This window comes from Psammomys obesus, unplaced genomic scaffold (assembly GCF_907164565.1).
Source record: "Psammomys obesus unplaced genomic scaffold, mPsaObe1.curated_primary_1811, whole genome shotgun sequence".
Classification (NCBI taxonomy): Eukaryota; Metazoa; Chordata; class Mammalia; order Rodentia; family Muridae; genus Psammomys; species Psammomys obesus.
This window is the reverse complement of record NW_026592439.1, coordinates 172,023-184,825: the sequence shown is the minus strand read 5'-3', so window position 1 is coordinate 184,825 and position 12,803 is coordinate 172,023. Positions and strand designations below refer to the sequence as shown.

The 12,803-nt window shown below is 52.6% G+C and overlaps 1 protein-coding gene across 1 annotated transcript; it reads right to left on the bottom strand.

Annotated features, from left to right (window-relative positions):
* Window positions 1-347: 347 nt before the first annotated feature.
* Adamts4 (ADAM metallopeptidase with thrombospondin type 1 motif 4) lies at window positions 348-11,108 on the bottom strand. Its single transcript, XM_055613230.1, has 9 exons — window positions 10,051-11,108; window positions 8,656-8,979; window positions 8,330-8,462; window positions 7,683-7,853; window positions 5,990-6,276; window positions 5,698-5,884; window positions 5,281-5,456; window positions 4,228-4,403; window positions 348-3,676 (listed from the first exon to the last, which is right to left on the bottom strand). Exons 1-9 carry the CDS (start codon window positions 10,714-10,716, stop codon window positions 3,250-3,252), a joined length of 2,547 nt encoding a protein of 848 aa, XP_055469205.1. The 5' UTR covers window positions 10,717-11,108; the 3' UTR covers window positions 348-3,249.
* Between the last annotated feature and the right edge of the window lie 1,695 nt (window positions 11,109-12,803).

Sequence of the window (12,803 nt, the reverse complement as noted above, 5' to 3'; positions counted from 1 at the left end):
TGCTTTCATCTTGTTTTCCCTCTTCCTGCTTTTGCTTCTATACCACATCATAGCTCAAAACCTCGGAGTAGATGGAGCTCATCTGGGCCAAATGCAGAGAGGTTAGTACCTCACCTCCATTTCTAGCAAGAGCTCGTTGGACACTTGACTTCAGGAAAGGTATTATGTGGAGCTTATCTCCTCCTGGCTCCGGAGAGGCGGGATAGGGAAGATCATTTCTGAAGAGTCAGGTGTTGACTGCCGTTGAGGGCTGGGATACTCATCTTTCTGAAGAGCTGGTTTTCTCTGACCCCTTCCACTATACAAATGCACCCACACAATCAATCACCACATAAGCAGCCTTTACACTGAACATCTTACATGTTTATTTATTTACTTATACATTATGGATCTCAGTATTTTGTCTGCATGTATGTCCGTGTTCCACATGCCCGGTACAGATGCCAGAAGAGAGGATTGCCCGGGAACTGGAGTTGTGCGCTGTCGTGCGGGTGCCGGGACTCAAGCTCGGGTTCTCTGGAAGAGCAGCCAGTGCTCTTAACTGCTGAGCCAATTCTCTACCTTTCAACGCCTTTTTGGAGAAAATAAATTTTTCTACCACCTCCTCTTCTTTTGCGACAAGGTTCCATGTAGCCAAAATAGCCTTAAATTTACTAAGATGTATCAGCAAAGGCTGGCTGAGATCCTGTTCCTCCTGTCTCCACCTCCCAAGGAGAAATGTTCTCTGTGTCAGTAGGAACCCTACCCAGGGGGCAGAGCGGTTCTTCTTTAAAATAACACGTGTTGGAGGGATCCATGAAGTCGATTGCCAAGAACCCTAAGGAAATGGGAGAAGGGCTACCAAAATGACCTACTCTTAATCAAGGCTCCTCCTCCACGAGACCGCATGGTACTCAGGTCCCAGGATCAAGCTCGGCAAGGTCCATCTTGCCCTTATCATGTGGCTCCTCGAACTGTCCCATCACTTCTCTTTGTGCACGTGTAATGCCAAACTTCCTCCCCAGGATGCAAGGTGAGCTTCTTAAGTACACGGTCACATATCAATTTCTGCTTTTATTTTACCCCGCTTCAACAGAGCTCTGCTGGTACCATGAGTTCTTGGTATTTACTTCCATGAACATATTGTTGGTCTAACCTTACCAGCTAGATCCTTTTAGTTTCATCCCGCTCTCCTGCTCCTGCCTCCCCGAAGGACCAGATCCGCCAGAGAGTAAGCACAGCAGGGGGAGTCAAGCTTGCTAGAGAGAGGAGTGTGGCCAGCCCTTCCCTCACTGCTGCCGTAAGCAGTGCTTGGAGCTGTAAAGAACAGGATACTCTGTATAGCCCTGCATCATATAGAACTCGATCGGTGAGGCCTAGTCCTGATGTATGCCGCACACACAAACGGCTGTAACCTCTGTGCGTGCCTCTCAGCCTCATGCCCCTGCTCTGCCTCTCAAGTCATGTCCGGCAGTTCCCACTGAAGGTGCTATGGCTGAGCAAGATGCCTTTGGTTCCTCCACAGTCCATCCTCACTTCAGGGTCTTCTCTACCTAAAGCTCCTTTCTACCTCAACATTTAGTCCCTTTCCCAATCCCTAGCACCTCTGCGTTTGCCACATAACATTCAAATTTCTGCACTGACCCCTTTGCCCATCCCTCACACACACAAGACCGACGAGGTTATTTCTCAAGGAAAGGAGATCCATTTCCGAGCAATATTTCCTCACATTCTGCCGCTGCTCAACAGATGGCTCCACTCTTCTCAGATGCTTTTTTTCCTTCTTTGCCTTGCTGTCTGGGACCTACCAGACCACATCCTGTTCCTCTCACTGAATTCCATTCTAACCTCACATCTTCCAAGAAGTCTGTTGAGCTGACACTGATTGATTCTGGAGTCACTGTCTCAGCCAGTCCTCACAGAGGTCATCTCTCGTGTTACAATAGCCTTTACTGTTTGAAGATCCTTGAGCACAGAGCAATGCTGTCAGAGCAGTTACCACTGGCCCCATTGCACGTACTTGTAATCCAAGGCTGTGTGTCAGTGACTTGCCCAACATCACCCAGGTCACAAGACACTGAATCCTAGCTCACGCTCAGATCCATCACCTCCTGGAGTGTCAGGACGCTACTCCAGCATCCCTTTCCCAGCCCTTCAACCACCACTCTTACAACGAAGCACCTATTTGTGTTGATGGCATTGTTTTGTTTTTGCACCTTCATGTCTTTGTTTACCATCCTTGCCAAGTGTTTATCGTGTCTACTTCTGGTGATTATATGCCTACATTGGTATTGGACAGGATTGCCAACTGATAGTCTGCGTACTGCCAAGCAAAGGATCTGAGCCTGGGAATGAAGATAGGCTCAAACGACACGGATCCCTGTCAACTTGAAGTGCAGAGCAGAGCCTCCGTGGAGGGTGAGGGTGGGAAGAACAATGATGACAGTAAGAGCAGTTGCCATTTGTTGAGCACCTACTGAGTGTGAGGCATTGTGCTAGGTTTTTTATTTACATTATTTAATCCTTACAACAAATTTCTAAGGGAGGTATTATTATTGGCACATGAGAAAGCTAATGCTCAAAGATGTGGGGCCAAAGTACAACCCACATTTGTCTGACTCCAAAAGGAGCATATAAATAGCAGACTTCAATTTGTACATTTAAAAATATGATAATCCCTCACTACCTGAAGGCCAATCCCACCTTCGGCTCTCCCTTTCCCAGAAAAAAAATTCAGGGAGAGGAAAGCAAGGCAGGTTGCACCTCATATATAAACACACACACACACACACACACACACACACACACACACACACACACTCAAACACTCACACACACCACTTATATTTGCCACCGCCACCCTGAATTTCATAGCCTAGGGTGGGGCTAAAATGGGTGAGTTTCCCCCAAGACCCTAATCCCCTTCCCTGGTGCTAAATAAAAGTGAATAAATACTAAATAAATACAACTGGGACCCAGGTCCCATCCTGTCTTCCCCTCTCCCTCCTGTGACCTGCAGGGCAGAGGGGCCAGTTTAGATAAGGGACTGTCACCTAGCCCCGTTCCATTCACCAACACATCACTGCCTCCCAGGGCAGGAAGCCAGGGCAGGGCCAGCCTGCAGTTAAGGGCAGAGAGGCGGGGCAGGTCTCACCCTCTACAGAGTACCTCCCTACTGTGTTTTAGCACGAGGCAGCTGCAGAAGCCCCCTCATTCTCCCAGATGAGTCCGAGGCCCCGGTGCCGCAAAAGGGCAGCCGGGACAGTGAGGTTATTTCCTGCCTGCCCAGGGACGCTTCCGAAGGATCTCCAGAATCTGCGCCCGGCGGTGCAGCCAGTCTTGGGGAAGAGGGCGTGGTGTTGAAGGGACTGGCCGGGGAACGAAGAAACTGTACCGCAGACGTGCATTCTGTGGGTTGCCAGCCACCAGGACCTGCAGCGTCAAGGGCTGGGTCAACGGCCCGTGTCCAGACAGTGTCTCCGAGGCTGCGGTGGCCCCGCTATAGCGCAAGCTGACTGCCCCAGGAAGTACCACATCTGTGGCGGAGGGCATCAGCGTGTATTCACCATTGAGGGCGTAAGAACCGTCTGGAAGCTTCAGGGCTAGGTAGATGCTCTTGACGCCAGAAACACCCTGCTGCCGTACAAGGATATGGGTAGCCCCGGCAGGGATAGTGACCACATCGCTGTATCCGTACCTGTGAGGAAAGAGCAGAGGAAGAAGTCAGCATCTCCCAAATTCCTTCGGCTTGCCCTCCTTTGTCTGTGTGTGTGTGTGTGTGTCTGTGTGTGTGTGTGTGTGTGTGTGTGTGTGTGTGCGCGCGCGCGCGCGCACGCGCGCATTAGGTCTTGCTTCTTCAAGCTCACGTGAGGCATGTGTCTACCCTAGAACATAGCTACCAGCGCTTGTGCCTTTCTCGCCGTTATCTCTGGACGCTTACTACTGCTTGTTGAATGTCTTTCCAGTCCTGGCTTCCTTAAGACCTGTCCAATTCCTCCTCTTAGCTCAGAGGTCACTGCCCGGGAAAGCCATTTCTGATGTCTTCAGGGGCTCTCACAGCACCTCGGGTCCTCTCTGCCCAACATGAGAATCGCTGCACTGCAGCTGCCTACTCATCTGTCTCCCGCTCAGACTACACAGAAAGTGTTGAGTCACCAGGAAAGCATTTGGCCCCGAGAGGAGAACAACAACAAGGAACACAGAGGGCGGGGCGGGGGGTGGGGGGGATAAAAGAAATGCCAGAAGGACCTGAATTTTTTGAAGGAGCCTGACTGCTTGCTGCAGCTAGAACCATCCCCACCGCACACCATGCACTTGTCAAACTTCTTTTTGGAGCCAATGATACGGTCACAGCCGGCGTGGATACAGCGGCCCTGGACACAGACAGAGGAGCTGTCTGGGGAGCAGGGAGTTCCATCCGCCACCTGAAGAGTGGAGGAGGGACACGGTTAAGAGCTCTTGCTAAGTTGTAAGCTGAAATCTGGAAAGTGGCTTCAGGAAGAAAAAAAAGGGGGGGCAAGGAAGGGGATGTAAAGTAAGCCTTCGCCTATATGCCTCTATGGGATTAATACGATAGTATGGTACACACAACCATTTTCCTGCATTTTCCACCACTATGGATCAGGTGGTGTGCAATATGCTTTTTGAACATAAACCTAGGTCCCACAACTGCCGTATCAGATTTCTAAGGATGAAAGTTTGAGGTTTAGGACTATCACAAATTTCGAAGGCCACGATTTTCAGTCCCAGCAGCAAACGCTAAACTTAACGGTAAGGCCTCCAGATGGACACTAGGGGGCAACAAACCTGCAGGAATTTTGTCTAGACTACGGGGCAAACGGAGGGGATCCAAAGCTGGGAGGGCTTGTTTTGCCGTGAACTGGCCTCTCTGACCCAAAGCGAGCGTCCAGATGTCAGCGGTCTTCAGGAACTCTGTCCACGGAGGGACTGGCTGTCCAAGAGCCAGTACTTTGACACAGGACCCCATGAAAAGGAGAGTCAGGGACTTCCCCAAAAGGTCGCATGCAGAAGTCTCACCAGATGCGGTGCAAAAGAATAGAGAGAGAAAAGCAAACAGATACCATCCGCTGGAGCAGCTTCACTGGCGCTTATCCGGAGCCAGGCATTTGTTTTTCTAAACCGGACAACCCCGGACAGACAAGACTGAGAGAACGTGTAGGCAGACATGGCATGACTAGGGGGGTGTCAGCAAGCGTCGGGATGGACTTTGTTATCAGAAATTGGAGGGACCACTGGAAAGCGCGTAAGCCTTGACTGGGCCTGCGGGTTTCTGATCCTCACCCGTGGCTCCAGCACATAGTAGTAGCCCAGTGCCCGGGCCTGGCAGGTGAGCTTGCACTGGTCTCGTGGAGCTACCCCTGTGTAGCGGGGGACCCAGTCCATGGGCCCTGGGAAGCTCTTGAAGAGGTCAGTTCGGTGGTTGTAGGCAGCACACTGCTCTTCGCGGAAGGTCAGTGCTATCGGGGTTAAAAAAAGGGCCTGAGCCTCTCATTACAGTACCCCAGTACCCCCACCCTTCCACCCCACCCCTCACAACTGTAGCCATCTCTCTCCCTCACAGATTTCCAGGGACAGTTCTGGAGAGATAAAGAAACTTCCCCAGCAGCAGAGGCAATCAGCATCTCAGTCCAGCGCTCAAGAGACAATCCTACCTGTCTACCATCCCCTCCCAGGGTTCCCATGCTTCCCAGCCCTCACCTGAACCGGTCGGGCAGTTCTCAGTGTTGCAGGAGCGGAAGCGGGTCCGGCGGCCCTCGCAGTACTTGCCACCGTTCCGGGGGACGGGCCTGGTGCAGTCCCGGGAGGAGAACTGAACGCCACCCCCACAGCTCCTGGAGCAGTCACCCCACGGTCCCCAGGGACCCCAGCCTCCAGCCTGAGGAATCTGCAGAGGCACAGAAGGGAAGCAGGATAAGCACACTCTCTCCTAGGCTCAGGGCCAGCTTCCTTTCTACAGGCCTTCCACCCAAGTCGTGCCCTGAGGTCTCACATTGAAGTCCTTGAGCTGGTCCACGTGGAGACAGCGGCCGCCCATGCAGGCCTGCGAGGATCCACAGGGAGTACCGTCAGCCCAGGGAGAGTGCTTGGTCTGGCACATGGCATGGCCATTGAGGTGGCCAGAGCACCAGAGGGCAGCGCAGGGTGGTGGCAGCTGTGGACAATGGTGAGAGTCAGGCCCAAAGGTGAGTTGGCACTGGCGGTCAGCGTCATAGTCCTTGCCAGGAAAAGTCGCTGGCAGATGCAGGGGAGCCTCTGGTTTGTCTAGGAGACAGTGCCCTGAAAGGAGGTGAGGGTCCAAAGTTAGCCAGGGCCTGAAATGAGCACCGAGGGTTTCCAGCTGAGAGTCTGGGCTCAGTTGTGCCCCAGCTACACAGTATTGAATGTTTATTATGTGATCAGGACTGGTAAAGCCCTGATCCACACTACCTCATTTACTAATCACGGTACTGTAAGGTACTGGCTGTCATGAGAGCCAATTTACCTACTAGCCAACTGCAAGCACAGAGAAGTGAAGTAACTTACAGCTACATGTCTGCACGTAAACAAAGAACACACTCAGCGCGGGAACCAAAGCGCTTACCTGCTCTTACCCACCACGGAATCATCAGTTATTATTATTATTACCATTATATTAGCAGTATTTGAGCTTTCGAAACCTTTTAAAAATAATATTCACTTATGTATCTCAGGGGAATGGAGTTTTCACATGCCACAGCGTGTGTATGGAGGTCAGAGGACAGCTTGCAGAGGTCAGCTGTCAGTTCATCAGGCTTGCCAGCAAGTGCCTTAACCCGCTGAGCTGTCTGGTCAGCAGAGTTTCACTCTGTAGCCCCAGATGGCCTGAAACTCACTATTACTTAGCCCAAGCTTGCCTGAAGGTCATGTGGCAATTCTTCTGCCTCAGTTTCCCAAATGCTAGGACTAGAGGCATACGCTACCAGGCCAAGCTCCACTATAGTTTTGTTTGTTTGTTGTCTCGTTATATAGACCAGACTGGCCTCAGATTCACACAGATCCGCTTGCTGGGATTAAAGGAATGTGCCACCATACTCATGTATAGAATTTTTGAGAATGTTAGCTACTTTGGGGAGCTGGGGAAATGGCCCCACAATTAAGAGCACTCAAAGAGGTCTCAAGTTCGGTTCCCAGAACCTACATCAAGTGACTCACAAAGTGCCTCCAGATTCCGGGGATCCAACACCCTTTTTCTGGCCTCCATGGGCACCTGCAAGCATTTATGTACGCTCGTGAGCTCGCGCACATACACACACACACAGACACACACACACAGAGAATAAAATAAAATAAAATAAAATAAAATCATATAAAATAAAATAAAACTTTGTCTGGAGATAGTCATTCTGCTGTCTTACATGCTTTATTGAACAGAAAGGTAATCAACTGATTTATAGCCAGTCCATTTCAATGTCTGGCCCTTAAAAGGTCAATTCTAATTGTATGAAGCCAACATTTGCCTTCCTCACCTGTGCTATTTGTTGTCATAGGAAGTGGGAATCGCAGCGAGATGGCATCGTTTCTACCCCATCACAAACAAACAACAGAGGAAGCCCCCATGGAGGAGTTAGTGTGGCCCACAGAGAATGTTCCAAAAGTAAGAGTACAGTGGGAGAGGACGGGAACCAAGTCCTACTTTGGAGAAAGGTTAAGTGTCACCTGCTTACCATAGCCGTTGTCCAGGAAGTCAGTGATGAAGCGGGCACTGCAGGGGGACCAGGGCTCTTCAGGATCCACGTGGGCCATCACAGGAGCCATGACATGGCGAGAGGAGCCCCCATACCCATTCAAATTAACACATGGCTTAGAGTTATCGTGCAGCATGTTGAAGACATGGCCTGTAAGAGACGATGTCTTGCTGGTATCCAACGTTCCTGTCCTGTGTCCTCAGGGGGCTTCATTATAAACTTGGTTGCAGCTGTTCATGGCCAGACCCGCCTTCCCTCCTTCATCTCAAATCCCCTCTGAGCTCCTACTGCTCTGACTCCTCTTCCCCAAAGAAAAGGCCCCTCTCCGCCTACTTTCCACTGTAGCTAACATTCCCAATCCTCAACTCCCATTTCTTTACTCTCTCCCCTTCTAAACACAGGTGCTCGTGCTCATCTGTACAGTTCAAAGTAAGTTTCCACCTGCTATAAGTCTATGCTTGTCTGCACCCAGAACACAGAGTTCTGACCTTGGACTCAGGCCTGGGGAGGAGGATATTCTGGTACCCCCTTTTGCACTCTAGGGAGCCACTTATACCCTTATAGCATCCTCAGTACCCCTCGGTCTCCCCTCCGGCGCCACGCCGCCCCGGCGCTGCCACACCCACCCAGTTCGTGAGCAGCAGTGAAGGCTGACTGAAGTCCATCATCCTCCACGACAGCACAGCTCCGAGCTGGATCACACACCGTGCCCACATCAGCCATACCCAGGGTGTCACAAGTGGAGACGCCACACAGGTCCTGTGGAGAAGGAGCACCTAGATACTGAGTACCCGGCACGGTCAGGGCCCAGAGAGCCACCCCATGGCTGTGTGGCCCGTGCCAGGCTCATGTGCAAATGCAGCGGCATCCTTTTCATCATGGTCTGGGAAGTGGCTTGTGCCTCCCTGTTCTGTGGTCCCTTGCCTGTGGTGCTGACTGAGGGAGGCCTTACCTGACGGGTGAACAGAATCGCTGTGTCAAAGTGCTCAGGATCTGAGTCCTCAGGGGTGTTGAGGCCCCGCTGCCAGTTGCAGAAGCTGCGCAGGGTCTGGGCGGCACTTGGCCCCACTTGGGGACCCTCCTGGCCTGAGCCCAGGATCACTAGGCGAGTCACCACCAAGCTGACGGGGTTTCGGATGCTCGGGTGCTTAAAGGCTTTGGCTGCTGCGGCCATCACTGTCAGGAGGTAGCGCTTTAACCCTGTACCATGAAATGCTGCCATCTTGTCATCTGCCACCACCAGTGTCTCCACAAATCTACTCAGAGAAGCAAAGCGCTGAAGAGGAAGAGAAAAATGAGAGGAGGGTTCTTAAATAGCTTCCCAGATCCGTGGGTCCCTCCTCCCCTCCCTTTATTCCCAGGTCTAGAACTTAGCAGAGTCAGCCGGCCCTGACATACCCCACAGGATTCCTGAAGTGACTGGTTTGGGCCCTCCCCCTAACCCCAAATCCCAGGGCTTTTGTGGTAATGTTGAAGAATCAGCTGTTGTTCTGAAAGAGGAGAAGGCTTGCCACGTTTCAGGGCTGAGCGGGCCCCAGAGGTGAAAAACAGCTGGGACTGCTTCGGGGAGGGGCACTGGGGTCCCCAAGTGTGGCGGGGGGTTGTGGGAGCGGAGCTAGAGGACTGGGCTGCGACGTGTCTGCCCTGTGCGGTTGGAGGAACAATTCAGTCAGCAGCTAGGGCCACAGCCAGATCTCAGCGTGGCGGGTGTGGAAGGAGCGTCTGGTCTGGATTAAAGCTAGAGAAGGGGTGGGGGAGAAAAAGGGGGAGACCCAGGAGTGGGAAGGAGGAAAGGATGGCGCCTCAGGCAGCCTTCCAGTCAGCCCACAGTGTGGGGAGAGGGTTGACCCAGAGGTATGGGATGCCTCTCTTCCCCTGCCTACTCCTGTCCTAGTTTGAAGTTTGCCAGAACAATTTTAAAGGGAACATCAGAAGCCAAAAACCAATCCCTCAGGCCTCAAACTTTACTCCTCTGGCTGGGGGTGGGGGCAAAAATCACTGGGGCAGAGAAAAGAGCCTAGGCCAACAGGCTGTTAGGAGAGAGCTTTACTGCTGGGAACTGTGTCAGCAGGAGACTCCATGGCCAGGAAGGGGCGGGGTAGGGAGGGGGAAGAGGTCATTCCGGCCGAGAGAATCTGACCTACCTCAGGGAATTCTCAGAGCAAAGCAAAGGGCTGAGGCAGGAAGAAGCCAGCACTCTCCCGAAGTAAAGGTAGTGGAGATAGGAAAGGCAGAGAGAAGGTGAAAAGCTGAAAAGCTAGAAGTGGGAGGAGAGAGGGTGAATGGGGGTCAGTAGGACAGACATGTCGGGAGGATGATCCGGGACACAGTCTCCAGGGCTGCCTACCTTGCTTCTGCGGGGAATGGGATTGGGGCTCCCAGAAGGAGCCTTGACGTTGCACATGGGACCTTGGCTGCTGGCAGGACTCTTCCGGCGTAGGATGTGAGCCCCTGGTCCCCCAGCAGAGTTAAGGGTGCCTCCCTCCAGAGGCTGGAGGTGGAGTTCAGCCCCCCGGTACTGCAACACTCCTAGTAGGGCTCCCCCGTCCCAGTGCAGAGATGCCACCGACTCCGGATCTCCATTGATGGTGCCAGTCAGGTAGGTACCTGGCTCTGCCCCACTCAGCATCTCAGGTGCCTGGCCCAGGTACTGCACTGTCAGCCCCTCGACCTGCACCCCAGGGTCTTGCTCTAGTTCTAGTAGCAGCATCTCCCCAAAGGCTGGCAAGCGGTACAGCAGCCTGGCAGGGATGCCTGAGCCAGGAAATACGCTGCCATTGAGCTTCTCTGGAACCACGATCTCCTCCTCCCGGGGGATGGGGCTGGCTGACCAGGCTAAGGGCAGGAGGGAGGCCAGCAGCAGCAGCAACCTCTCCAGACCAGAGAAAGGCGCAGTGTGAAGCGGCAAGCAGGGTTGGATTCTTCGCAGCCGGTGCCCAGTCAAGCCCCTCCTGGGATGCAAGCCCATCTGGGACATGGTACCGGTGCTGCAGCTGGAATGGATTGAGGCCATCTGAGACACCAAATCCTCCACACCCTAACTGTGGCAGGCTCCTCGTTAAAGACAGAGGGGCTCGGACTTGTGCCAAAATTGGAGACAAAGTTTTTAGAGTGGCTAGGGATGTTCAGAGAAGATGAAAAAAAAAAAAAAACCAACAAAAAATAAAAACAAAACAGCCCCTGGGCTCAGGAAAAGTGCCCAGTGGGTCTCTCTCCTCCAAAACTCCCTCCTGTGCCTTCTCTCCTGGGTCTTTGTCTCTGCCTGTCTGTGTCTCCCTGGCTTCTCCCTCTGCACAGCTGTCTGGCTATGCCTCAGTGCTTGCCCTGTCTCTGCCTCCTTCTGCTGTCTCTTTGTCTCTGTCTCTCTCCTCTTCTGTCTCTTTGGTTTCTGTGTATCTTCGGGTCTCCCCGGGTTCTCCCCAGCCTCTCTCCCCTCCAGCTCTTTTAAGCATAAGAATCCAGAGCCTCCCTCTGTGCGTGATTGGCTGATCTGGAAGCCACTCAGGCACTCAGCTCGGTCAGTGGGACTCGGATAGATGGATATATCATTGCTTCCCAAAGACCTTCGTGGGTTTTTTTCCCCCTTAAAAAAAGAAGGGGGGGGGAGGGACTTGCCCGGGGAAAGGGAATCTCTAGCAACCAGATGCATTATAGGCACTGAGCCAGTTGATGACACATCTTTTTTCCAAATCCCACCAGCAGCCCTCAGCTGTCTCTTTCCCTTTTTGGTGGGACAGAGACCCAAGGGAGGTTGGGACTCGGGGAAAGGGCCTGGACAACACACACAGATAAAATTTCGTCCTGGGAGAATTCATGTCCCTACTGTTCAGCCCGGAACAGTCCACATTCCCTCAGGTGTCATTTATGCTGTCTCCTACCCCAGAGGCTGATTTCTAGGGCCAACCTGTCTGGGTTTAAAAGGAAATGGGGAACAGGTAAGAAAGCATTAAGAGAGAAAAAAAGGTGGGAACAAGAAGCTGGGAAGAAGAGTCAGTAGGACCGGAAGGCAAGGAGACAGCAGTCAGGAACTTTCTGTTGAAATGGGAATAAGAAAGAAATGGACAACAAAGGCGTTAACCACTTTTCTTTTTGTAGGAGGGAGATTCAGAGTATAGCTCTTCTGCTCTCATTCATTCTCATTCTCCCACCCCCTCCTGAGTTATCCATCCAAAGCATGGAACAGCCGTTCCCATCCTAGACCTCCTCCTCCCTGACTTTTAACTGCCCATTCCCCTGGCTCAGCTCCCAGTAGATTTCCCCAGGCTCTTGGCCCTGTTCCTACCTATTCCAAATGACCTAAACCCTCCCCTTCCTCGAGTCAGCCGGCCTCACCTAGACAAGACCTGCTCTCTTTCAGAAACCTGGAATCACCCAGAGTCAGTCTCTGCTACCCCACCCCTGAGACCTTTCAAACAGTTCCTGGAATATCTAGTTATTTTTGACTCCTCATTGCCCGTGGGGGCAGAGAGAGGGGTACTAAGAGGACCGGAAGCCCAGAACCTGGGATGAGAATAGTGATCGGTGTGTGCGTATGTGTGTTTGGGGGGAGGAGGGGTTACAGAAAGGCGTTAATGACTTCTCTGATTCAGAATTGGAGGGGTCTAAGGAAATAAAGAGCAGACTCTAAAGGCAAGGAATTGAAGAGTTCAGAAGTGGGGATCATTTCTGTCCACTCCACCCTGTGTCCACTTGCTTCCCCAGGAAATCCCCAGGAAGGAGTACACTCAGCAGTCCCTTCCCTTTCCCAGACCAGAGAAGCACTACCTCCCCTGCCCCTGTCCCCTTATTCATTCTCTGCCTTGTCACCTCCTGTCCCCCCTCCCCATCCTATTCAACAGAATGCTTCCTCTCTGCCTCCCTTCCTGCTCCAGGCACTAACCTGCCCTGGTGCCTATCACTTCCTGAATTACCCACCCTGCTGTGATTTCCAGTCTCACCTCTGACCCATCACATGCCCTAACCCTCCCTGGTTCCTGAGCGAGGGGCTGCGGCTGGAGGAGCCAGTCATACAAGGGATGAGGGACAGCAGGGACAGGGGCAAGAGGAGCTGTCACCAGGGTACTCTTATTGCCCCTTTCCATCCCCCCATCTGAGATGAGA

What these genes read in the sequence shown, in the direction of transcription:
- Adamts4 (XM_055613230.1), bottom strand. Translation starts at nt 10,716, where the DNA reads ATGGCCTCAATCCATTCCAGCTGCAGCACCGGTACCATGTCCCAGATG. An exon ending in ACCAGCTCAAGGACTTCAAT is followed by an intron (nt 5,885 to 5,989) that starts GTGAGACCTCAG and finishes GTGCCTCTGCAG; the next exon opens with ATTCCTCAGGCTGGAGGCTG. An exon ending in ACTATGTGCTGGAGCCACGG is followed by an intron (nt 4,404 to 5,280) that starts GTGAGGATCAGA and finishes TCCACTCTTCAG; the next exon opens with GTGGCGGATGGAACTCCCTG.